The 25,172-nt window shown below is 35.6% G+C and overlaps 3 protein-coding genes across 3 annotated transcripts in view; 2 read left to right on the forward strand and 1 right to left on the reverse strand.

Moving 5' to 3' along the window:
- Positions 1-6,635, forward strand: part of LOC106083768 (putative uncharacterized protein DDB_G0279653) — a 45,867-nt gene extending 39,232 nt beyond the window's left edge. The window contains exon 3 of the mRNA XM_013247018.2: positions 4,323-6,635. Coding sequence (XP_013102472.2) covers positions 4,323-5,143 — 821 coding nt within the window. The 3' untranslated portion in view covers positions 5,144-6,635. The remainder of the gene's footprint in view (positions 1-4,322) is intronic.
- Positions 6,588-7,979, reverse strand: LOC106083769 (26S proteasome non-ATPase regulatory subunit 6). Its single transcript, XM_013247020.2, has one exon. It carries the CDS (start codon positions 7,864-7,866, stop codon positions 6,697-6,699), a length of 1,170 nt encoding a protein of 389 aa, XP_013102474.2. The 5' UTR covers positions 7,867-7,979; the 3' UTR covers positions 6,588-6,696.
- A 2,173-nt stretch (positions 7,980-10,152) lies between these two features.
- Positions 10,153-24,917, forward strand: LOC106083776 (AP-2 complex subunit mu). Its single transcript, XM_013247028.2, has 4 exons — positions 10,153-10,543; positions 10,650-10,928; positions 22,724-22,883; positions 23,261-24,917. Exons 1-4 carry the CDS (start codon positions 10,367-10,369, stop codon positions 23,956-23,958), a joined length of 1,314 nt encoding a protein of 437 aa, XP_013102482.1. The 5' UTR covers positions 10,153-10,366; the 3' UTR covers positions 23,959-24,917.
- The last annotated feature ends 255 nt before the right edge of the window (positions 24,918-25,172 follow it).

Here is a 25,172-nt window from a genome sequence, read left to right on the forward strand (position 1 = left end):
AATAGGTTCATGTCAAAATAACAAAAAATTCCCAAGATACGATTATTCCCGTCAAAATGTTATAATTTGCATGATATTGTTTTTGTTGCCGCCAGCTTCTGTCTGGCTTAAAAATGGGATACAAATGTCTTGGTGTCGGAAAAATCCCACTTAATGCTAATACCTATTTGATGACCAGCAATTCTAGGGGAATATCTACAGTGTTATAAGCCATATTTTTAAAGTTTTCTTTTTTTCACAAAAAGTCTCCGCCATTGAGTCGCCTGAAGCTCAAAATGTTCCATTAGGTTCTTTTTAGCTTAATTTTAGCGTCACCAAATGTCTTCATTCTAATAGTTTGTAGATTCTTAGCCTATATTAAAAATACAGTCGAATTTTTTATAACGAAGTTCTCTATAACAAATTGTTCTTTGGCTGTGTGTCGAATGGTAGCAAAGTTGTCGGGATAGTAAAAATATGATGTTAAGTGTGGTGAATAATTTTTGAGTAGCCCAGGGTCTAGTACTATTTTTGACAGCATAGCAAATTTTGACGTTTCATTGAGCAAAGTCCCGTGCCAGTAATTGTAAATTCATTTGCGTTTTGGTAACCACATGCGGCGGCATAACTTAGCCATCTACATTGTGGGCAGACGTCACTAAATTTAAACGACTTTTTTTGGCATAAAATAAGTAAAATTATTGTTTATATGGCAACGAGATTCTAAAAGGCTGTTTAATAACAATAATGGAAAAAAGTACAGTTTTATGTTTGTAGTTTATGGAAATGATGGCGCCGCCGTTAAGTGTGCCGCCATGAGTAGTTTGTGTGTGGTACGGTTCTTAACTATAATACACACACAACCAAAACTCGTTGGCAGAAAAAATTGTACTCAGCTGTTTACGGTACACTACCTGGTAGTTGTGTCATGATTCATTTACAGGTATTGGCAGTTGCTTAACAACAAAATATTGAGTGCAATGTCTGTCAAAATCAGTGATTAGTGCAACTATGATTTTGTGTATGTTACTAGTGCGCGCCATTTTTGTTGGGTGTGCGGGTTATGGTTCTTAATTATAATACACACACACAACCAAAACTCGCACTTCGCGAAAAAATTGTACTCAGCTGTTTACGATACACTACCTGGTAATTATGTCATGATCATTTTCATGTAAACAATGGAAAAAATAGAAGCAAATTTGCATTTGCATTAATTTTTCGTAAAGTAATGGTTCGTGAAGAAGGTTCCATGTACAAAATTTCCTAAATTGAAAATTTCCTAAATTGAAAACACAACTTTTTTCAGCCATTTTCACCTGTTTTAACCTCTCTATAACGAACACTTCTCTTATCTCTCAATAAAGATACAACAGATAAAGGACAACAGACAAAAAATATGCAAAACGTTAAGGTTTATCTACTGAAGAAAAGTGACATATCATATCCAAAGTTGATGAAGGCTCAAAAAAAAGAAGGAATATCGGCTGGACACTCCCCAAAAAGAAATGCCATCCGTTACTGTATCCAGTACATTTCAGCACGTTAGGATGCCTGAGTAGTCAGATATTTTACATTGGTTTAGCATAAAAAAACTAATAAAAGAATCAGCCGTTTGAAAACGGGTAGAGATTTAACGGGCAAAATTTCATCTGGCGGCCACACAGCAGGCTACTTAAATCAGCACCACGGTATTTTAAAAACTTTTTTGGGACTGTCAAATCTTAATTTATGATACGATTTCCTAAATTTTTGCTGGAAATTGCTCAAAAATCCCCACAAAAAGTCCGCCCGAGGTCTACAATATCTCTTCTGGTCTCGGGGATTTTCGACTGTTCAATTCATTGTACATTTGCTGAGACAGGCTTCCTAAACATTTTTTCTCCAAACAATTTTTTAGCCTCTTCCCCAGTCAATTTACTAAAGAATGACGATTCTGAAGCCATCTTTGCCCGAAATAGGTATTTTTGTGTTTTAGTGAAAAAATTCGGGTAGTTTTTATTTTTTGTTTTTTAAAGAGAGTTTCATCTGCAAAATTCAAAATTTTCGTTTCCAAAAAGTTGAACATTTTTAAATCGGACCACAAATATAGATTTGATTTAGGGATTTGTCAAGAGCTGCCCGCACCACATTTCGAAGAGTTATCTCTACCCGGCAGATTTTTTACAATTTTTTCAATTCTGTCCCACTAATTATATCTATAACCTAATTTTGATCCTTTTCTCTATAACGTAGCATTTAGTCGGTTCCCAACTGCTACGTTATAGAGAAGTTCGGCTGCAAAAATGCAAAATCTTGTTTTAAGAAGAAATTGTGTATATCGAGCCCTTCCATCCACATTTGTTCGTATTCGTTTTTTTTATGGATATCGAATTACGTCTCCTCAATCGGAGCTGAACCATGTACCGTTATGTATTGGGAGCGAAAATGATTTTGCATTTTTGCGTGACCGCTATATGTCGCTTACAAAATCGCACATTTAAGAAGAAATTGGCTTTTATCTAAGAAATTTTGTAACAAATTATTGCTAATAATGTAAGTTATACCTTTTCTGTTTGTATTTTTATATGTAAAACAATGGGCGAAATATGAGATAGAAAGGGAAATAATAGTGTAGGTGTACAGTATAAGTTTGAAGTAGGCCATAACATCTTTTAACTGCACCAATTTTGATGGGTTTTGAGGGAGGTTTTTTAGAACGGTGCCTATATAATGGGAGCAATATGTAAAGCTGGACCGATTTTCATGATATATGGTGATAAGTAAAAAATCAATTCTCACTAAATATTGTGCAGATAGTTCGTAAATTGTACGACCTTATAAATGAAAACCGAATGACACATTCATATATTGGGAGTTATATCCTAGTCCGATTTCATCAAGACATAGTGGCATTGGTAGAAGAAAATATTGTACAGAATTTTCAGATCGTTAAAGGCTCTAGAAGTGAAAATAGGACGATGCATATAGAAGGGTGTATATCCAAAATTCTGACCAATCTCTGATTTCGACCAATCTCTATACACTAAGTAGGAATCATGGAAGAAGACATTGTGCAACATTTGATGAAGGTCGGTTGCTAAATGTGCTTGCAAAGGATCTAGAAGTGAAAATTGGTCAAAGATTATATATGAGAGCTGTGTATAAAACTGAACTGATTTCTGTAAAATTCATTAGTAATCTTAATTTTCGTGAAGATCAGTTGACAAATAACCAAATTATTGCAACATTAGTCCAAATCGAACAAAAATATGCATTTATGGGAGCTATTTCTAAATCTGAACCGATTTCAAGCAGTTTGAGTATGTTCTGTCTTTAGACCTCAAAATTCATCTGTGCCAAATTACAAGAAAATCGGATTAAAAATGCTATCTGGACTTTAATGTAGAGAACTAGCCTTCCAGGGCACCCGCGAAAAATGATGTAAACGACATCAAATTCCGTTATGCAGCAAATATTAAATAAATTATTTTTCATTTTCGCGAGTATGCTTTAGTAGAAGTTCAAAACCAAATTTTAATGGTCAATCATGAATATATCACAAGTTATTCAATAAAAGGTTATAGTTATACTATTTAGAGCACACAACAATCCGATTACTGGTTTTGGTGTATGTCCATAGTGGCATGGGGCGGATTAACATCTGCACCCTCTCTTTTTAACCTAACTTATTCAATGAAAACAGTCTCCTGCAAATTTTGGATTTTGTCGCATACATCATTTTTGCGGGAAGGGTTCAATATACACCCACCTTAGGGTGAAGTTGGGCCTTTTTGCATTTTTTTTTTGTTGGAAAAAAAACTATTGTGTATGCGGGCGAGTTCTAGGTTTCCTCTCCTTTTTACCCAAAACAACATGTTATTATTTCAGCTTCTTATTTACGTGAAAACGTATAACAAATTATTTTTAAGGGAATACGAAGTTAAATTTAAACCCAAAACGCACCCAGTAATCTACATGCCAATTTCATACAGGACTTGCAAAATCATTTGCTGCACTTAATCTTAGGCCTTGGTAAGTACTATAAAACTATTTTAGATCCAATTAATTTCAAGCAAGCACGAACTGATAAATGTCAATTTATTGGAATATGGTCATCATCGTAAAATTTTTTATCACAATGAACCCATTGCATGTTAACTGATCGAAAGAGAGAAATCTGTGATTGTATTCCATTTATAGTAAATCATCGTTATCACCAACCTGGTGCATCCATCAAATGCATTATTACCTTCATCACTAGTAACACCATAACATAACAGTGTCGTTAGAACTGCTTTCCTCCATTTACCCTTAAGATATGTGCAACTTGATTTTAAAATAAACCTTTTAATTCTCTTCAGTTGGTCCTGGCGAACATTGGTTCCAGGGGAAATTAGAATTCATGCTGAGTCAGCGTGGCAAACCTCTACTGGTGCACGATGGTCACACATTTGGAATACAATACGTTCGCAAGGACAAAAAATATTGGCAATGTAATTTGTCGCGAAAATTCAATTGCAAGGCTCGCGTCACCACCACAGATACGGGCGAGATCATAGTTACCAATAACGAGCACTGTCACACCGAAATCCGGCAGCATCTACGAAAAGACTACCAACGCAACAAGGTTATGATGAATGCGCTCATCAACCTAAGTACCAATCGCTTGGCAGTGGAGAATCTTCGAAGGCATAACGTCAACAGTATAGCCAACAATTTAAGCAATCTGGTTGCAGCGAACAGTTCTCCGTTGGCGCTGCAGTCTCACATGGAAGCCGCAAATGCAATGGCAGGGACTTTATTAGACCTGGGCAAAAGGACAATGTCAATGGACAATAATGAAGAACATGTAAAAATCAATCACCATCAGCACCTCCACCCGCACTCGCACTCGCACCCGCATCCGCAGCCACAAGCACAACAGGAACAAAGAAACTTGGAGCGCAACGATGAAAGAGAGTTGAGCGATGAGCAGCCATTAGATTGTGGAATACGTTCTGCAGATCTTAATCGCTATGATCGGGATGGTAGGAATTTTAAGCAGGAATCATTGGAAATTTATAATAACCCACAGACACATCAACAGCCAACCTCTCCAACTAATAATAATAATAGTAGTAATAACAGCAACAACAATGAAAACACTGATTGGCAATGTAAAAACGAGTCAATTCAACAATGATTGACTTTGAAGCTGAAGTTGATCTTAATTTTATTTTGCATCATTGCAATCGTATAGGAATGCTTTTTTCCTTAGAAGTATTTTTGCTTCATCCCATACCACTTGATCGCAATGCTATCACTAGTAGCAATTTCTAGTGAAAAAGCTTGATTTTGACCAAAAGTAACATATTCCTGAAAAATATATATCGCGGTATTTTTCTGGTACTTTTTCTCATTCCCATGGCGTCTTTAAAGATCACAACCTCCTATGGAAGACTTCAGTGCTAAAAATTCCAAAAACAAAGAACCAGTTTGAACTTAACGGGTACTTTAAAATGTCACTTAGAAATACAACACTGAGTGGTGTTGGTAAGTGGCATTTGTGGTGGTCTTTATCGATATGCCAGAAATCTTAAGCTGCTATCACACGATATGTGCGTTACATGTGGCTGTCACTTTCTGTATTCATAAAACTTTTCTTATGTACGTCAAATATGAATAGAATGGGCTCTTATCGGCATGTATTCTTATATGTATTGTATCTTTTAGCCATTTGTCTACACATACATATATTCGATGAAATAAGGGTTGCATATTTATTCGAAAATTCATTTTCATGTTAAATTTTTCTTACATAACACACGATGTCTACAACTTTCAGATACCTTGTGATATCAGTGCAGTACAGTTAGCTCTTCATTCTATGAATTGTTCTACAACACGCGAACCAATATTGCTATAGTTCTGTAGATATCCATCTTGAATTCGAAACGTATATTCAGAGTGTTCTAAAACACGTTATAAAATTTTTATTAGAATTCAAGCAAATACAAATTTCGATTTTCATCTTGACATGCAAAACTGAGATTAACTTCCAATCGTTGCCATCAAAAAATCGTCCACATGAAACCGAACCTATGCATTTTTTTCAACTGATTACAACTTGTGTAATGTCTAATGTTCCACTTAAGCTGTCAACTGTTTTTAATACTCTTTCAAAGCTCCAAATATTACATTTAAGGTCATTCCAAAGAAACTTCCAAAGAATTTGTTATTTTACTATTAGATAAATAAGTTACATTTCTATTACCGATGACTTTTCACTGTCACTTTCTATGGGTTGGTACTCTGTTCGTTTTTTCAGGTGAACAACTGTCAAACTCTATATAAGAAATTAGAAATGAAAAATGTGTGCAAAATTAATTGCCTTTTTAGGTAAATGACTTAAAAATAAAAAGTAGATACAATTTATTCTAGTGTAATATGATGGCAGGATTGTGTTGGTGGCGAATATCTGCTATAAGTTTAATTAAATTATGATATTTTGTTGAAGTTCTTCACAACTCTTCTGAAATTTGAACAGAGTACCTTGCTTATGATAAAAATAAATTGTTTAATATATTATATAGTGCAATTTAAAGAAAAAACTTTTTACAATTTTACAATTAAGCGTTGCAGTTAAATAAATGTTAAGACTTTTTTTATTTGGGGTAAATAATTATGTATTTATACATCTGGTGTTTTGTTTCTGCATTAATGGTTGATGGTGAGTACAGGGAAAATAAATGATTCTTAAATGTTAATAACGCGGCTTAATTTCTGTATGCGATTGAGCAACAAATCGCCCTGTTTGATAGTTGCCTGATACTGCCAGTTCTTGCTGTCAGGACGGTTTGTTTCAACTATGCCACCTACACGATCGACTTTAGCATGTAGCCGGCCGGCAGCTATGAAACGAGATAGTTCTTGGTCGATGTAGTCCACATTGACGCCGAATGCCTCGGCCATGTATTGAAGGGTCAACGAGCGATACGACTCCAAAAGTTGCGTGTAGGCCAAGATACGCATTTCGCGGACGTAGAAACGATAGTGAGGATGGGCTAGGTAATCTGTTCGCAGAATAACTTCCACTTCTGCCAAGTGTTTAAAAAAGTCCGCATATTGACATTTGTACAAGGAGAAAAGATAACGTTTGACATCTGTTAGGCCATGCAACACCTCTTGAATTTCAGCACCCTTTATAACCTTATCGCGAAGCTCATTGCGCGGCAAAGCTATCATAGCAACGTAAACGGTGTAACGAACGAAGGTAGGATAGTCCATTAACTCGTAAGATGTAAACGTACTGACTGTGTCCAGAAAGAAGGTGGCGGCGGCCTTGAAGTCTCGCACAGCAACGGAATACACTCCTTGGTATACCTTGAGACGATTACGTCTATCCCAGTCACCCCCCTCCTCTATCAAATACTTTGCCTTTTCTATGTTTCTGGTTATAAGATCGTGATCCAAGTAAAAAAGACCCAAACGAATCAAATGGAATACGATGTCCAACCGATGCCCCAGCGACACGGTCTTTTCGTATGTTTTGCGGAAAGCTGTTTCAGCAGCTGCTTTATCTCCAATGCGGCACAAGTATTCAGACTTTTTCAAATTTGCCTCTCGAACCTCCATTTCGCCTAGATTTTTCTCTGCGTCATCTATGGCCTCATCCAATTTGTCCAAATCTTTTGTATTTTGTTCTTTCATTTTAGCAAGCATATCCTTATCAACCGTCCACCCCAGCTCGGTGCAAAGGTATTCGTAATACGGGGCCATATTGTCTGCTTTAACGGCTTCCACCAGTTTATTTTTTAAGGAGGCATCTTGTTTGTGTTCAGAAAGAGTAAGCAAAAACTTGTACTGGGCCAATTCCAAGTTGGGGTTTTTTTCCAAGCCTTGTTCTTCCAAGTTTTCTACAGGCATTTTGTATTAGTTCTTTTTTGCTTTTAGGTGCGTTGTAATTAATTAATTATTATTCTTAGATAGATTTGCCCTTACAAGTTTTCAATTTATTAATCGTTCGAAAATGACAAAACTATGTCTCGATGAAGTAAATTGCAAATCATTCACTGTCAAAGTTTCCGTTATCGGTTAACCGGTTAGCAAATAGTATACCGATAATAGCGAATAAAAATCGATAAGCAAAAACGAAATAGGGAGTTTAAATGGCACATCATATGCTTATTCAACTTGTGCACATATTAACAGTTTTTCCTAAACGCTGTACACCGATTTCTTTGCCTTGCTTTTCTTTATGTGGATTCATGGCAAAACAATTAAAGGTGTTCTCATTTGTACAACAGTCATAAATCATATGATGCAATCGCCTTCTTGTCATCAAGCTGATCGACATTTTGCCAACACACACAAATATATATGTGTGTGCGTATATGTAATATAATTGTTGAAAATTAAGGTATATGTGTTACATGCACGCATGAAAATCAGTCATGGATAAAAAATCAAAAACGTTCGATTTTTCGATGATTGCCGTCTATCGATTACCATTTCCACAGATATGTTTAATCATTACTTGACAAATATTGAAAAGCGCGTTGTGTACAAAGTAAAAAGAAGAAAGAAAAGAAAATATCTACCATTTTTGGCAAAAGTTGTAATTAACAAATACACATAATGATGTGCTCGAAAATGAGACGAAATTATGCCTTGAAGTAAACAGCATATCATCAACTAAGTGTCAAAGTTTTTGTTGTAGCCACATTTTCATATGGTGGTGGCGATCCTCGTCAAGTTCCTGCAGCTGAGCAAGCTCGTTCCGGTCCAATGGACCGATTTCCGCGAGAACAGGGTGGCCATTGGTTATTTAAAGGCGCCAATAATCCGCCTTGTCATATCGAGCATCATAAGCCCTCAGTATTTGTGCAAGAGCCGGTGCCGCCCGACACCGCTAATTGTCCGCGACTGCCGTTACAGCTAATGCGTATGGAGCATTCCACTATCCGCAACTTGTGGACTCGCCCGGCAGCTCACAGCTCAGCTTCTCATGAATGCAATGAATACCACACAGATCGGTAGTGGCAGTTGCCCAGCAACAAAATATTGAGTACACTATCTGTGATTAGTGCAACTCTGAGTTTGAGTATGTGTACAATAGTTTGCGCTATTTTTCATTGTTTGTGTGTTATAGTTCTTAACTATAAAACACACACAACCAAAACTCGTTGACAGATAGTGCACTTCGAGAGAAAAAATTGTACTCAGCTGTTTGCTGTACACTACCTGGGTCAATATGTCTTGGATCGAATCTCAATGTTCCAGTCTGTGTGGTGCTCACAGCTATCCAGTATAAATTGAACGGATAATGGCCAGATTACATGGCACATCATGGTGTGCGGTCATTGTAATATTATTGGTGAAAACAAGGGTATATGCGTCACATTTACAAATGACAACTGCCCTACGGTGGCGCAGAGGATAAATAAGAAAAAGAACAAAATGAGAAAAAATTTAAATCCAAACAAAGCATTCGACGTTGTAGTGGTATTTGGATATAGTTCTGGAGTTGGAAAATTCCATCAGCTGGGCAAGTGACTTAACCCTCTTATTGAAATATGAGTACAACAATCAGCCAATATTTTACTTAGAACATCTGTCTTGCATAAAAAACAGCAAATATACAAATATTTGTATATTTTCCTTTAAATTAAATTGTATATATTACTAGTAATTTTATTATTTATTTTACTTTATATTAAATTTTTCGGCCCTATTCACAAAACTTAATGAAGCCTTAAAATAGGCGGTCTCACGCGAACGGCTGTTAGCAGCCGGCCGGGTTTGCAGGTATTAACATGTCAGATTTTTGTTTGCATTCTCTTTGTTGTTATCTTGCATTCTCTCTGTTGTTTGTGTGTGTTAGCAAAACATTCCGCCATGTTGTCATCAAGCTGATCGACGTTTTGCCAACACACACAATGAATTTTGTGTGCGTGTGCGTACATGAGCAGAGAATATGCGAGAAAGAAATCTGTCATCTTAACATTGTCAAAACAGGTCGGCTTTTAACACCTATTCACGTGAGACCATCTTGTTATATCGGCCTTGGGTTTGCATGTACATTCATAAGGCAAAACAAAACAGCTGACACGTTTTCCTACATTTACGATATAATTACAATAGCCTTTTTACTTGACGTATCAAAGTTAGTTAAAAGTTTGGCAACCCAGTACCCAGTAACTTCAGCACCGAGTACTTGCTCTGTCATCAAAGGAAAAAAGGGGAGTAGATCCGAAAGAAGAAATTGAAAATTATAGAGAAATTTGTGCAACCACCAACAACCATCTTAATTAGACAAATTTTAATTAAGATATTAGATAAAAACTGGAGCATATTACTCCACCAACCAAGGAGTTTGAACAAAGAGATTATTGGCTTTGCGAATTCACACTAAATCAAGTGAAAAATGATTGGTGGTTTGTTTGTATACAACCACAAAGGCGAGGTGCTCATCAGCCGTGTCTATCGCGATGACATTGGTCGCAATGCCGTGGATGCCTTTAGGGTCAACGTTATCCATGCTCGTCAGCAGGTTCGTTCGCCCGTCACCAACATTGCACGTACCAGCTTTTTCCATATAAAGGTCAGTGAGCTACCAACTCCCACATCAATTATGATTTCGACATTCTAGATTCTTTATCGGTATTTTCTTTTTTTTTTTTTACAAAACTTTTATGTCGGTTTTTTAGCGTGCCAATATTTGGTTGGCTGCTGTGACCAAACAAAATGTTAACGCTGCCATGGTCTTTGAGTTTTTGCTGAAAATCATAGAGGTCATGCAATCGTATTTTGGCAAAATATCCGAGGAAAATATTAAGAATAACTTCGTCTTGATCTACGAGCTGCTCGATGAGATTCTGGATTTTGGTTATCCCCAAAACACAGACCCGGGCACATTGAAAACGTTCATTACTCAGCAGGGCATCAAGTCGGCAACGAAGGAAGAACAGATGCAAATCACATCTCAAGTAAGTATGATGAATGTATGTGTGGCAATTATGTTGTTTATATTTCCACTGTCATGATAAGTAAAAATGCGGGCGTTTGAAATTGGGAAACGTATTGAGGCTGAGTTCATACAGTTTTAAACAAGTAAGGGCGGGCTAAAGTCGGGAGAAGCCAGAGTGTGCAGACTAAGTCGTGGCAATTTAAATTAGTTTGAAATGTATAATTTTATTTATTTATTTTCGAAAAATTGTATTACGGATTAGTTCGCAAAACTAATTTTTTGGATACCCCACTAAAATGACCCCAGGAACATGAATATGAAGTCCGGTTTTCCCCCCTAGGGAAGTTGTGTTCTAACCTACGCAATATGGATATCAAATGAAAGGTATTGATTGGTAGATTACAAATATGATATGATATGATATGATTACAAATTTGGAAAATTTACGAGATTGTTTTTCTTATTTTAAATAAAATTCTATTTGCCTTCCACACTTGGAGGAATTTGGGGGCCTTTGACCGGGTTGAAGATTTTCTCCTGCTCCATAAGTCCAATAGTTGGAAATAGTCAAAAGTGTTTAAAATAAAACTGTTTGCCTTCCAAAGTGGGAAAAAATGATATATTCTCCTCCTCCATATGTCCAACAGCGGGAATGGGCTAAAGGGATTTAAAAAAATCCATTTATTTTTATTTAATTATTGCATATAACTCGTGTTTAAAAATTTGTAATTATTTTTTAAAAAGGGACGCAGGTTTAAATTTTTCTAAAAGCCCCTAGGGGGTCCACGACGCCGAGCCCCAAAGATTGGATGATAAATGCTATTGCAGAGGACTTAAAATTCATAATCGAGAACTACATTTATAAGGGAGCAGCGATCTGAACAGCCATAGGAAAACACTTCGTGCCAAATTTTATTAAAATCGGCTAACATATGACCAAACTGTTGTAGTATTAGTCAAAATCGGACGAAAATATATATGGGAGCTTTATCTAAATCTGAACCGACTTTAACCCAATAGGCACACATAGTGAAAGTCATAAAAGAAGATATACAATTTAAAGTAAATCTGTTTAGAATATGAAAAACAATATGGGAGCTATATCTAAATCTGATCCGCTTTCTGTCGGGATTTATAAGGGAAACAATTTTTGGTAAATTTTTTGAGAATCGGTTAAAAAATGATCAAATTATTGTAATATTAGTTCAAATCTGGCGAACATATACGTGGAAGCTTTATACAAAAGAAAGCGTTATGTAAAATTTTGAGAAGATCGGCTGATAAATGCAGTTGCAAAGGCTCTAGAAATGGGAAAATGAAAATGGGACGATTAATATAAAAGGGAGCTATATCTAAATCTGAACCGGTTTCTGAAAAATTCTAGAGTAATAAAATAAATCTAGGTAAAAAAATGAGGACGTTATTGCAATATTAGTCAAAATCGGACGTACATATGTATGGCATCTATATCCAAATCTGAACCGATTTTTTCCAATTTCAATATGCCTCGTCTCCAAAAAACGATGCCCCTAAAAAATTTGAAGACGATCGGATAAAAATTGCGACCTGTAGTTTGTACACAAACTAACAAGGACAGACGGACAAAAAACACGACAGATAGACAGACGGACATAGCTAAATCGAATCAGAAAGTGATTCTTAGTCGATCGGTATACTTATCAATGGGTCTATCTCTCTTTCTTCTGGGTGTTACAAACAAATGCACTAAGTTATAATACCCTGTACCACAGTAGTGGTGTAGGGTATAAAAAGTCTAAAAGAAATATGGGGAACAATTAAAATAAAAAAATTAATAACAATTTTCCAATATCTAGGTACCTATAAGTTTAAAATCCTTGTCATTGCTTTGGAGCAGTAACATGCAACGTAACTATGCCATTATGTAATAATAAAAATGAAGTTCGAAATGTTTCTTAGTTTTTTTTTTTAACAAACGTAGAGTTTACTAATATCTTTCCAAATCGCCAAATGGTTCTTTTCGGTCTGTTGGTAATTCTTATTATGTTGTTGTTGTTGTAGTAGCAGTGTGTGGTACACTGAGGCGGCAGCCCTTGCCGAAGAAGGAATTATCGGGTCAATCCGGTACATAAAACCGGCTGCCATGATTGATTTCTTATTATAAAATGACATAGCACCATAAGTACACAAACATTTTACGTATTACGTTCAAATAGAAGTGTTATGGCCATGAAAACTTCTCTAAAATGTGTCTCGAAAATTTCCATGTTTGCAGATAATCTATAGATATACAGCAAGCAACATTTTTAACATCTGAAGTAAATTTATTATTGTTAAACCGTAATATAGACGAAAATTACTAGAGCAGTACTGTACCAATAGGGGATTGTATCTCTACAATATGTATCCCACTTTGTAGCTATGTTGGCTCTTAGATATAAAATTAATTGCAATTAGTGGCAAAATGAATGTGCAAAATAAAAGCAAAGTTTTACACTTTTGCTATAGGCGAGGCAACCTTAAATAATTAAAAGCGTTTTTATTGACAATTTTGTTCTTTGGATTGTGGAGCAAGGAAATTCAACAAAATAAAACAGTATTTATTTACTTTTGGCAAAGAATCATGACCCTCGATGAAAAGATTGAATTCCGTCTTTGGGGGTGTGCTATTCGGTAGCAATTTCCTATGGTGAGATGTAAAATGACGTGGGGTGTGTTTTTTACACTGGTGAGAAAAAGTTTACATTTTGCTGTGCCGACCGGTTACTTTCTTATTATACAAATCTTTGACATTTCTGTCTGAGCAAAAACAAGCCAAGCTATTTTAAATAATAAAAATTTATTGAAAACAACCCCAGACTTGCTTAAAAACAATTGTTTAGTAAGCTTGCAATATGGACAATTAAATACTTGTGCATTGTTTACAGATAGAAGTATCTTTGGATTAATTATTTAATTCTAAAATGCAAATTCTGCCCGTGAACATTCCACTAAGGAACAGGGGCAAACATTACACATATTAAATTTATAGCCGAGACCGAACGGCGTGCCGCAGTGCGACACCTCTTTGGAGAGATGTTTCACATGGCATAGTACCTCACAAATGTTGCCAGCATTAGGAGGGGAAAACCACAGCTGAAAATTTTTTCTGATGGTCTCGCCAGGATTCGAACCCAAGCTTTCAGCGTCATAGGCGGACATGCTAACCCCCTTTGGCCTGATTTAATTGTACCAAGTTTTTATTAACATGTAAAAGCCGAATGATTACTGATGCCGACGCCGTCCAACAAATATTAGACATAGAAGTTGCAAATGTCTCAAATCAAAATATTTGTTTTGCCAATTTCTTTCGACATTAATTTTCCAATGGCAATGTGACAATATGATATATTTAACAAAATCATCAATAAATCATATACAAATGCCTGTATGCAGCTCGTTATTGCCGCTCGCAAATTAAATTAAACCTGCATATCTTTTCACAACTAGCAACATGGAAGTCTGTTTTATAAACTTCAAAATTTTCTTTGCTTCTGTCGAAATTGGGACAATCCGGTTCGTACAATCGGCTGCCATGGGATTGATGATTAAGTCCTTTATCGAAAAGAAATTCGATAAAGGACTTTCAATGAAACATTTTTTAAAGACAAAATTTTAATGAAATTTGTTCTTAAGACAAAATTTTAATAAAACTTTGATTTTTTTTTTTAAATTTTAATGACATTTTTGTGAAAAAGATAAGTGCGAGGCTCGCTTTGCTGCGACAAGGCTAGCTGGACACAAGTCGGACCAAGAGGCCACCGATAGGCTCGTCCCTTAGAACAAAAGACGGCTCTTGCAGCTCACGGTTCGGTAACAGGCCACAAACCGAATTTGAAAGATGTGGATATCGTGACGAAAGAAAACAACCAAAAAAGTAGATCCAACGTATAATGTTACACACTATAAAAGACAGAATAAACTACAAAACAGATACAGAACACTGTGCACACAAGCAAATACAAGCTTTTAGTTGTGAAGTAACTCCATGGTGAATAAGTAATCATTTGCAATTCCTTTAGTAAATGTTGTTAGTAAAGTTTGTTAATTATTTTTTTTCTGTTTTTTTCTAAAAGAGCAAAACCCTGAGGACGAACATCGGCGATGTTTCGAAATATCGGAAAATGGAAAGATATAATTAAGTATTAAACAAGTAAGAGCGTGCTAAGTTCGGCCGGGCCGAATCTTATATACCCTCCACCATTGTTCGCATATGTCGAGTTCTATGCGCGGTATCTCTTTTTAGACAAACATAGAGTATTGAATAATAACTGTTATGCTATTGGACCATAAATGAATGCTGAACATTGTAGAAGTCATTGTGTAATATTTCAGTTCATTCGAATAAGAATTGCGCCTTGTAGGGGCTCAAGAAGCAAAATCGGGAGATAGGTTTGTATGGGAGCTGTATCAAGCTATTGATCGATTCAGACCATATTAGACACGATGTTGAAGGTCATGAGGGAAGCCGTTGTACAAAATTTCAGTCAAATCGGATGAGAATTGCGCCCTCTAGAGGTTCAAGAAGTCAAGATCCCAGATCGGTTTATATGGCAGCTATATCAGTTTCTATACCGATTTACGCCATACTTAGCACAGTTATTGAAAGTCATAACAAAAGACCTCATGCAAAATTTCAGCCAAATCGGATGAGATTTGCCCGCTCTATTGGCTCAAGATGTCAAGTTCCAAGATCGGTTTATATGACAGCTATACCAGATTATGAACCGATTTGATTCATACTTAGCACATTTGTGAGTGATACCAAAACACTACTTGCAAAATTTCAGTTAAATCGGACGAGAATTGCGCCCTCTAGAGGCTCAAGAAGTCAAGACCCAAGATCGGTTTATATGGGAGCTATATCAAAACATGGACCAATATAAACCGTACTTAGCGTGATTGTTGGAAGTGATACCACAACACTACATGCAAAATTTCAGTTTAATCGGAAGAGAATTGCGCCCTCTAGGGGCTCAAGAAGTCAAGACCCAAGATCGGTTTATATGGCGCTATATCAAAACATAGTCCAATTTAAACCATACTTAGCGTAGTTGTTGAAATTGCCACCAAAACACTTTGTGCAAAATTTCAATAAAATCGGACGAGAATAGCGCCTTGTAGGGGCTCAAGAAGCAAAATCGGGAGATCGGTTTATATGGCAGCTGTATCAAAACATGGACCGATTTGGCCCATTTACAGTACCAACCGACCTACACTAATAAAAAGTATTTGTGCAAAATTTCAAGCGGCTAGTTTAACTCCTTCGAAAGTTAACGTGCTTTTGACGGACAGACGGACGGACGGACATGGTTAGATGGACTTAAAATCAAGATCAAGAATATATATACTTTATGGGGTCTTAGACGCATACTTCGAGATGTTACAAACAGAATGACGAAATTAGTAAACCCCCATCCTATGGTGGAGGGTATAAAAACAACAACATATGTTTTTTTAAAATTTTTTGCACCTATGACCTCAAGCCAACAAATATAGTTTTTTGTAATTTCAACTACTTGTCAGTTTAAAAGAAACCCTTATATTAAATAAACGAATATTTTTTTTTGACTATTCAAGTCCAACAATTTTCTACAAATAAATTCGTGCGACCTCAGCCTTTGGATGAAAAAGCCCTTACATTACCTGTTCAATGAAACCCATTATGGTGCAGAAGTTATCTTGCATAATCTCTTGTATGAAGTGCTTAATTTGAAAGGAAAGGTTTCCTTTGTCAATTATTATCCGTTAAATAAAATCTAGGCTCTTAGATGTATAACCATGGTAAAAATAGTGCATCTGATATTGGACCATTAAAAAGCTACTTTTGTTTTATATACATGAAAATGCACCATCGTTGTCAAAACCCCGATTTCTCTATATATCTACATCTTTGCCTTGTCATACTGTTGAATTATTTACGATGGCCACTTTGGTGGCTTAATATTTTCAAAATTCCAAAATTCCAAAATTTCCTTTACTATAATACAATGTATTTGACCATGTGTTGATTCGATTCAATACAATTTTGATTAATCAAACATTAACCAAGCGGGTTTTACATTGATAGACTTAAAATTATAAAAAATTTTAAAATACATAAATTTATATTAAAATATAGTATAAAACTACCACTAAAAATAAATAATTGACAATATAAGCACCGTTACAAGTTTTTTTTTTGAGAATGATCCCTAAAATTCCATAAACATTTTCCCCTATTAAAATGTTTCCCCTAATATAATCCCCTCAAGTTAAAGATTTACTAATTAAATTTTTTTTATAAAAAAATTAAGTGTGATGCCCGCAACTAAAGGATTGGTGCATTTTATTTTGTCATTATAAGTAATAAAACAAACACTACGTGAGAATTTCAGCCAAATCTGATATCAATTACGGATTTCAGGGGCTCAGGATATGAAATCGGGAGATAGATTTATAAGGAAGCTATGTTGGGTTATATTTTTGGAAGCCGTAAAAAAAATAATGTGGGCACATATTGTTTTTTTTACGGCTTCCATATATAAAAAATTCAGCTTCTATGGGCTCTGGAGTCAAGTCGAAATACTAATTAACTAATGGGAGATATATCGAAATCTGAACAGATATGGTCCATTTGATAATGGCCGGCCCAAAATTTCAAGGAGAAAGCTCTATTCGTTTGACCGCCATCGTTATTTCGACAGACGGACAGAAGAACGGATAAATAATATATATAATTTATGGGATCGCAGATCAATGTGTTACGAACGGAATGACAAGATTAGTATACCCCCCACCCCGGCAAATGTTCTGCGCTAACATAATTCTGTCATTTTATTACGCTAGGATTAATTGTGCCAAATTTTTACCTTTAAGCCATTAGCCTAAAAAAAGCATTTACATTTTCCATACATTTTTCATTTCACATGTTAATTTTTTATATTCAATTCGAATAGAGTACCAACTCTTAGGTGCAAAAAAGAGGGTTCTCCATTCTCTTGCAAATTTTTTTGTCGCTTTTTATTTAAAAGTTTTTTATTTTATTAGTTGCCAAGACCTTATTTAAATCCAATTTTATAACCCGAAATTGAAAAACATTGAAAACATTAAATCTACACTACACTAAAAAAGGGAGTAAAATACGATGAAATGGTGTTGGAAAAAAGTTGAATTTTTTGGCGACAGCCCTTTGTTAAAATCACACCATTTGGTGCAGTTTTAGAGTTCATCCAGATCCCCAAAACTTAATTCTTTTACACCTTCGAAGCAAAAACTTTGCTGAGAAGTTTTCGATATTGATTTATACGAATTTATCACGAAAGGATTTATAAAAATTATTACTTCTACATAGCTGAAAACCGACATTGTACAAGCATGATACCAGTTGACAACCGATATTGTACAAGCATGAATGAATGAAATATTGAGTGCCTACGGTGCTCGATGTGATAAGGCGAGTTATTGGTGCATTTAAATAGCCAATGGCCATCAAGGCCAACATCATGTCATGTGGCTACAACAAAAACAACAACAAGGGCTGAAAAGTTGAACTGACTGCTCTGAGTCACAGCATTGGTGCTGCTGGCAAGAGTGTAGTCTACAAGAGATAGTGAATTTCGAGCAGTCGTAATGTGTCAGTTAATTGTTATGAAGTACAGAAAGTTTACAGCGGGTTAATTAGTAATTTAAGACCTGAGTACTTTCTAGAATCTAAAATATCACAATAAAATTCTCATGGAATCATCATTTTTGAGTATCTAGCAACTATATCAGAAATCCAATTTTAGAAGGCAAATAAACGAATTCATCCACTACAGAATAGGTTTTTTTGAAACAGTACCACACAACGATAAGAACCTTACACCACCGTTGCCTATTCCATTTCGAACTTAAAATCCGCCTTGATAGTCACAAAAGGCTTCAGCCACTCTGATTGTGTTGAGATAACCGCAGCATAAACAATTATTTATTTCATCAAATTTCGAGGAGTAATTGTAAAGACCAAAAGATTGTGCATTGAAAAAGCCAATGTTTAAGAGGTTTCGATTTGAACAAAATTGTCTTAAAAGAAAGCCGCGATCATAGTGTCCATTTAAAAAAATTGAGCAATTATTTTAAAACTTTAAAGACAACAATATTAAAATGACGTTTAACTTACACGCATGGGCAAAATAATAAGTACATCTTAGTTAGGGTTAACGTTGTAACGCACGTTTAGTTTTTTACGTGGCGACTTTGTCTCATTTCCAAACTTCTATTTGACAAATTTCGTTGCTTCCGCTTTCGAATAGTCGCGGAAATTTTTAATTGTTCCGCGAGCGGAATTTGACAGCAATCAAATGTTTTTGTTTCCATACCAAAAGACGTTTTTTATACCCTCCACCATAGGATGGGGGTATACTAATTTCGTCATTCTGTTTGTAACATCTCGAAATATGCGTCTAAGACCCCATAAAGTATATATATTTTTGATCCTCATGTCATTCTAAGTCGATTTAGCCATGTCCGTCTGTCTGTCGAAAGCACGCTAACTTCCGAAGGAGTAAAGCTAGCCGCTTGAAATTTTGCACAAATACTTTTTATTAGTGTAGGTCGGTTGGTATTGTAAATGGGCCAAATCGGTCCATGTTTTGATATAGCTGCCATATAAACTGATCTTGGGTCTTGACTTCTTGAGCCTCTAGAGGGCGCAATTCTTATCCGATTTAACTGAAATTGCGCGTATTGTTTTAGTAGCACTTCCAACAACTACGCTAAGTATGGTTTAAATCGGTCCATCTTTTAATATAGCTGCCATATAAACCGATCTTGGGTATTGACTTCTTGAGCCTCTAGAGGGCGCAATTCTCATCCGATTTAACTGAAATTTTGCACGTAGTGTTTTGGTATCACTTCCAACAACTGTGTTAAGTAAGATTCAAATCGGTCCATAATCTGGTATAGCTGTCATATAAACCGATCTTGGATCTTGACTTCGTGAGCCAATAGAGCGCGTAATTCTCATCCGATTTGGCTGAAATTTTTCATGATGTGTTTTGTTATAAGTATGGCGTAAATCGGTATAAAACCTGATATAGCTGCCATATAAACCGATCTGGGATTTTGACTTCTTGAGCCTCTAGAGGGCGGAATTCTCATCCGATTTTGCGGAAATTTTGTACAACGGCTTCTCTTATGACTTTCAACATACGTATCTAATATGGTCAGATTCGATCAATAGCTTCATACAGCTTCCATATAAACTTATCTCTCGATTTTGCTTCTTGTTTTTATCTGCACTTATTGTGTTCTCTATTTAATTTATTTTTTTGCAAATAAATTAAGAAAAACGTACCATTGAAATCAATAAAACATACAAAAATGATACCGGCAATAGTTTCAAGTGTTACCACTTTACTTTTTTTTGTCATTTTCATCACGATAAGGAGAGTACCGCTTTTCCGCCTATTTTTAGCCGACGTTTTCTTATAATGACTTTGCAGTAATCTGCTTAAAAAGCTGAACAGAATACGCAGCTTAAAGGGATGAAAAAACCCCGTTATTTTTGTTTTTGTGTTATATTTGTGCCAAAATTTGTGTGGGGAAAAAATTAGGAAAATTTTTGATTTCACTATATTTACCACTTGCCGAGTGCTTTTAAATCAAAGAACACGGACAGTGTAAACTACTTCGTGTTGTGGACGTTCGTATTTTAAAGCTATTTCATATATGGGTTGTTTTATTTACTAGTATAGCGGATTCGCTAGCTTATGGATAAATAATAAGCTCTTCCCGCTAATTGCTTTGTACTTTAACGTTGGCAGCACTGACACACATACAATAATACTCACATAAACATAATTTGGTCTTTCCATCACTGGTTGGTCATTTTATTAAAGTTGGTTATTTTATTAACTATGCTTACGAAATATAAAACAAGTTAAATCAATTTATTGATAAATGGGTTGAGCATTGTTAGCATTGTTACCCAGAAGAGGGCAGCTTAGTGTCACCTTTTAAAACGAGGGAGAAGAAGAACAATAGCAATATCTTTGGGTAGATCTGTGTGTTTTGTACAAAATGCTTTGAAACCTTAAAAGAAGTTAAGAAACACGCGGTAAACCAAAAGAGACAACGCCAACAATTAATTGCTATATTGTCACCCTTGGCAAAAGGGTTCTTTTTAAATCATATCGGGAAATTTCTGCTGACATAGGCAATGTAATATCTGCTCGAACGGTTCGGAGGAGATTTGGTCAATTAGCCACTGCTTCGAAAAGAATTTGACGAGGCTTTCTTTTGATGATGAACATTTGAATCCGGAACCACACATGAAAAAAATGGCGAAATATCTTGTGGAGCGATGAAACCAAAATAAATTTATTTGACAATGATTATCGGAGGAATGTTCGTCGCCCCAAGGGAATGAAATTTAATGTTAAGACAGTTAAAAACGGTGGTGCCAACAAAATGGCAAGGTGCTGATCCTCTTGGTATGGTGATTGGTCCAATATATCATATTTGTGACACTATGACACGATTTGTATACAAAAACTATTTAGAACATACAAATGCTACCATTTGCCGAGGAAAACGAGGAAAGCCCCTTCAATTAATGTTTTAAGGATCCAAACATACCGGTATGTCAAAGTTTTGTACCAGGAAAATAGGATAAAGCTGCTTGACTGGCCTAGACAGTCGCCCGACCTGAATATAATAGAAAACCTTTGGGGTGCACTTAAATGCGCAATTTTGGAATTTTGTAAAGAAATTTTGGTATGAAATCTCTATTGAAACCTGTCGTAAATCTGTAGTCATGTGCCGGTGTGTACACCGGATATTAATAATATAAAAAGGACAAATAAGAATTTATCCTAAAAATATTGAATGTACTTATTTTAGTTGACAGTTTGCTGAATGCGCTTATTATTTTGTCCACCTATTTTTAAAACATTTTTATTTATCTCGAAAAGGCATGCAAGATTTCTTTATTTCTTGTAAAGTGTAGTTTTTTTTTCTGTCGAGAGGTGAATTTGCTTCTCATCTGCTTGTTCAGTCCAAAATAGCATCTTTTAGCCAATATTATCCTTCGTTTTATTTCAAAACTGGTGTCAATTAAAATAGGAAAGAAGCTCTCCGAACAAAGAGACAGGCTATCGTAGGTGTGAATACTAGTCACAAGAGAATATATGCTTCTTGCCTATGCCGGCGACATCGATGTTATAGGTCTGTCGCCGGAAGAAGCAATCGCAGCCTTTGAAAGCATCGAAAGGTAATCAACGAAAGTGGGCTTGGCAATAAATGAAGATAAGACAAAGTGCATAATATTAACTCACACAAAGCCCTGTAAATCCGATCAGATAAAGAAAATTGGATAAGGTTGGGAACTACAACTTTGAGATAGCAACTTTATCTACCTCACATCAAAAATAGCCGACCAAAACATATTTACAATAGATGAAAGGCCAAAATCTAGACAATAATGGTCGGTCCTACCTAGCTTTTTAAAGAATTTTGTATATATGTTCAACGAAATAAGATACCAGTTTGAATCGCCAACCTAATCTTAAAAATTACGAAAAATACAATTAAATCTTACAATACCTTCGCCTTAGATAACGTAGAAAGTCCTTTATTGCGTGTATTGTGTGGCGCAGACAATGAAAAATTATATAAGATGTGCTGCTTTTATTTTTCTATATATAATCTTTTTTTACCTCTGTGGTTTGGATCGGCATCCCATTTCACAGTCCGCACAAAAACACAATTTATTTAAAATTGTTTTAATAATTTATATATATATATATTTATTTTTTATTTTTTTTATTTTTGAAGGTAACTGGTCAAATCGGTTGGAGACGTGAGGGTATAAAATACCGACGAAACGAATTATTCTTGGATGTATTGGAATATGTTAATTTATTAATGAGTCCTCAAGGGCAAGTGCTTTCAGCTCACGTAGCTGGTCGGGTAGTAATGAAATCGTATCTGTCGGGTAAGTAAATCCTTCTCTAGATTTTTATTTCACAGGAACAGTGCCGCCAACGTTAATTTCAGACCTTTAACTGCCGCTTTGGCTAATCTTCGCATAATATAATAGAATCCATTGGTTGTGAAAATCGGGGCAAAAAAAAAAGAAACAAATTTGGGAAAACTTTTAGTGGACTGTAGTTGAGAAGAACAGTTACGGGGGGGGTACTTAACAATTTCTAGTGTAGGTATCGAAACGCTTTAAGGAATGCATAGCCAAATCATTTTCAAATGTATTCCTCAAAGCGATTCGATAGCTGTGACCGGGGCTAGACACAACGAAGCACACACCAACAGCAGCGACATGTGGAATAATTTTCGATCTTTAAATTCCATTTCTAGGTATGCCTGAATGCAAATTCGGTATTAATGACAAAATTGTTATGGAATCTAGAGGTCGTGGATTATCTGGTAACACTGAGGCGGATACTTCACGTTCCGGCAAACCGGTGGTGGTTATTGACGACTGTCAATTCCATCAATGCGTTAAACTTAGTAAATTTGAAACGGAGCATTCAATTAGCTTTATACCGCCGGACGGTGAATTCGAATTGATGCGCTATCGTACAACCAAAGATATTTCGCTGCCATTCCGTGTTATACCACTGGTGCGTGAAGTCGGACGCACCAAAATGGAAGTAAAAGTGGTCTTGAAATCCAATTTCAAGCCCTCTCTATTGGGACAAAAGATTGAGGTTAAAATTCCCACACCCCTTAACACTTCGGGGGTACAACTGATCTGTTTGAAGGGCAAAGCCAAGTATAAGGCATCCGAAAATGCCATAGTCTGGAAGATCAAACGTATGGCCGGCATGAAAGAAACTCAACTCTCGGCAGAAATAGAACTTCTTGAGACCGATACGAAAAAGAAGTGGACCCGTCCACCCATCTCTATGAACTTTGAAGTACCTTTTGCACCATCCGGCTTTAAAGTGCGCTATTTGAAAGTATTCGAGCCCAAACTGAATTACTCCGACCACGATGTGGTCAAATGGGTGCGCTACATTGGACGTAGTGGTCTCTATGAAACACGTTGCTAAATTATATCTGCGTCCGTTTCGATTTATGCAATCCGGAATGAGTTGAACAACAGCAAGCAATGTTGCGCACGAAAAAAAAAAGAAGAAAGACCTATTACAAGATCCTATGTTGTTTTTGTTAATTCCTCGTTGACACATCAAACAAGTTTCAATCGATTCGAGCAATTGAACAAATGTTTGCAAAATTATTAAAATAATTCCAATAAATATAAACAAAATATATATATTTAATTTAGACTACACACACACACACATGTATTCCTAAAACACAAAGTTATTTAAAAAATACCCTTTATTCATTCATTACAATGCTTTATATAATGTATTGGTTTTTATATATATATATATATATATATATATTTATCTTTGTAACCCTTATTGTGTAATGTACCATATTATTTTGTTTCCTATTTTCTTACTTTGAAAAGTTAAAAACACTTTTTAAGACAAATAATCTCTCTTTTCGAAAAACAAAATACAATTTATAGTTAGTTGTAGCAAAAGAAAGATACGCGAATGAGCTATGTTGGCCCCGGACCACATGAGCAAGTGATCGTGTTCATTGTTACGAACCACAAGCCATACGATTTGAGTTGGAAAAGGATGAACTATCAAACCATTCTTCTCAAGCATAAACAACAAATTAATAATGCATATAAGTATAGAGTGTTACCACCACAAAAGCAAACAATAATTACTCAAAATTACTACAATGTTTTTCTTTACTGTGAATGAAATTCATAAACAATTTTATCTCAGCCACCCTTCTCTACTGCTCCCACACATAGACCTTAGCAACCACTACAATCATTCAGAAAGACACATCAATTGGGTATTCTTTAGATCCGTAAATTGTAATAATCATTATAAATGTATGTATATTCTCTGCGGGGAGCAACCTAACCAAGTTAAAACATTCAAGAATACATTAATAAATACCAATGCAGCAAGTTACAATACATATTTGTTATCGATTATTTCCATCAAAGACCCGGAAAACCAACCAGCCGCAACCATCGCAAATCGTCTCATACATCTGTATCGTTATTTAGATAAAATATACACAGACATAAACACAAAAGAAAATATTAATAACAACAATAGAAATACATAATATATTCTCGAATAGTATTAAACAATAATGGTGTTCATTTTATTTTTTTTTTTTGGTACAATTTAGATTGGTTTTTCTATTAAAAAATATCATATCTTTT

The sequence above is a fragment of the Stomoxys calcitrans genome, chromosome 2 (genome assembly GCF_963082655.1).
Source record: "Stomoxys calcitrans chromosome 2, idStoCalc2.1, whole genome shotgun sequence".
In the NCBI taxonomy this organism is placed as follows: Eukaryota; Metazoa; Arthropoda; class Insecta; order Diptera; family Muscidae; genus Stomoxys; species Stomoxys calcitrans.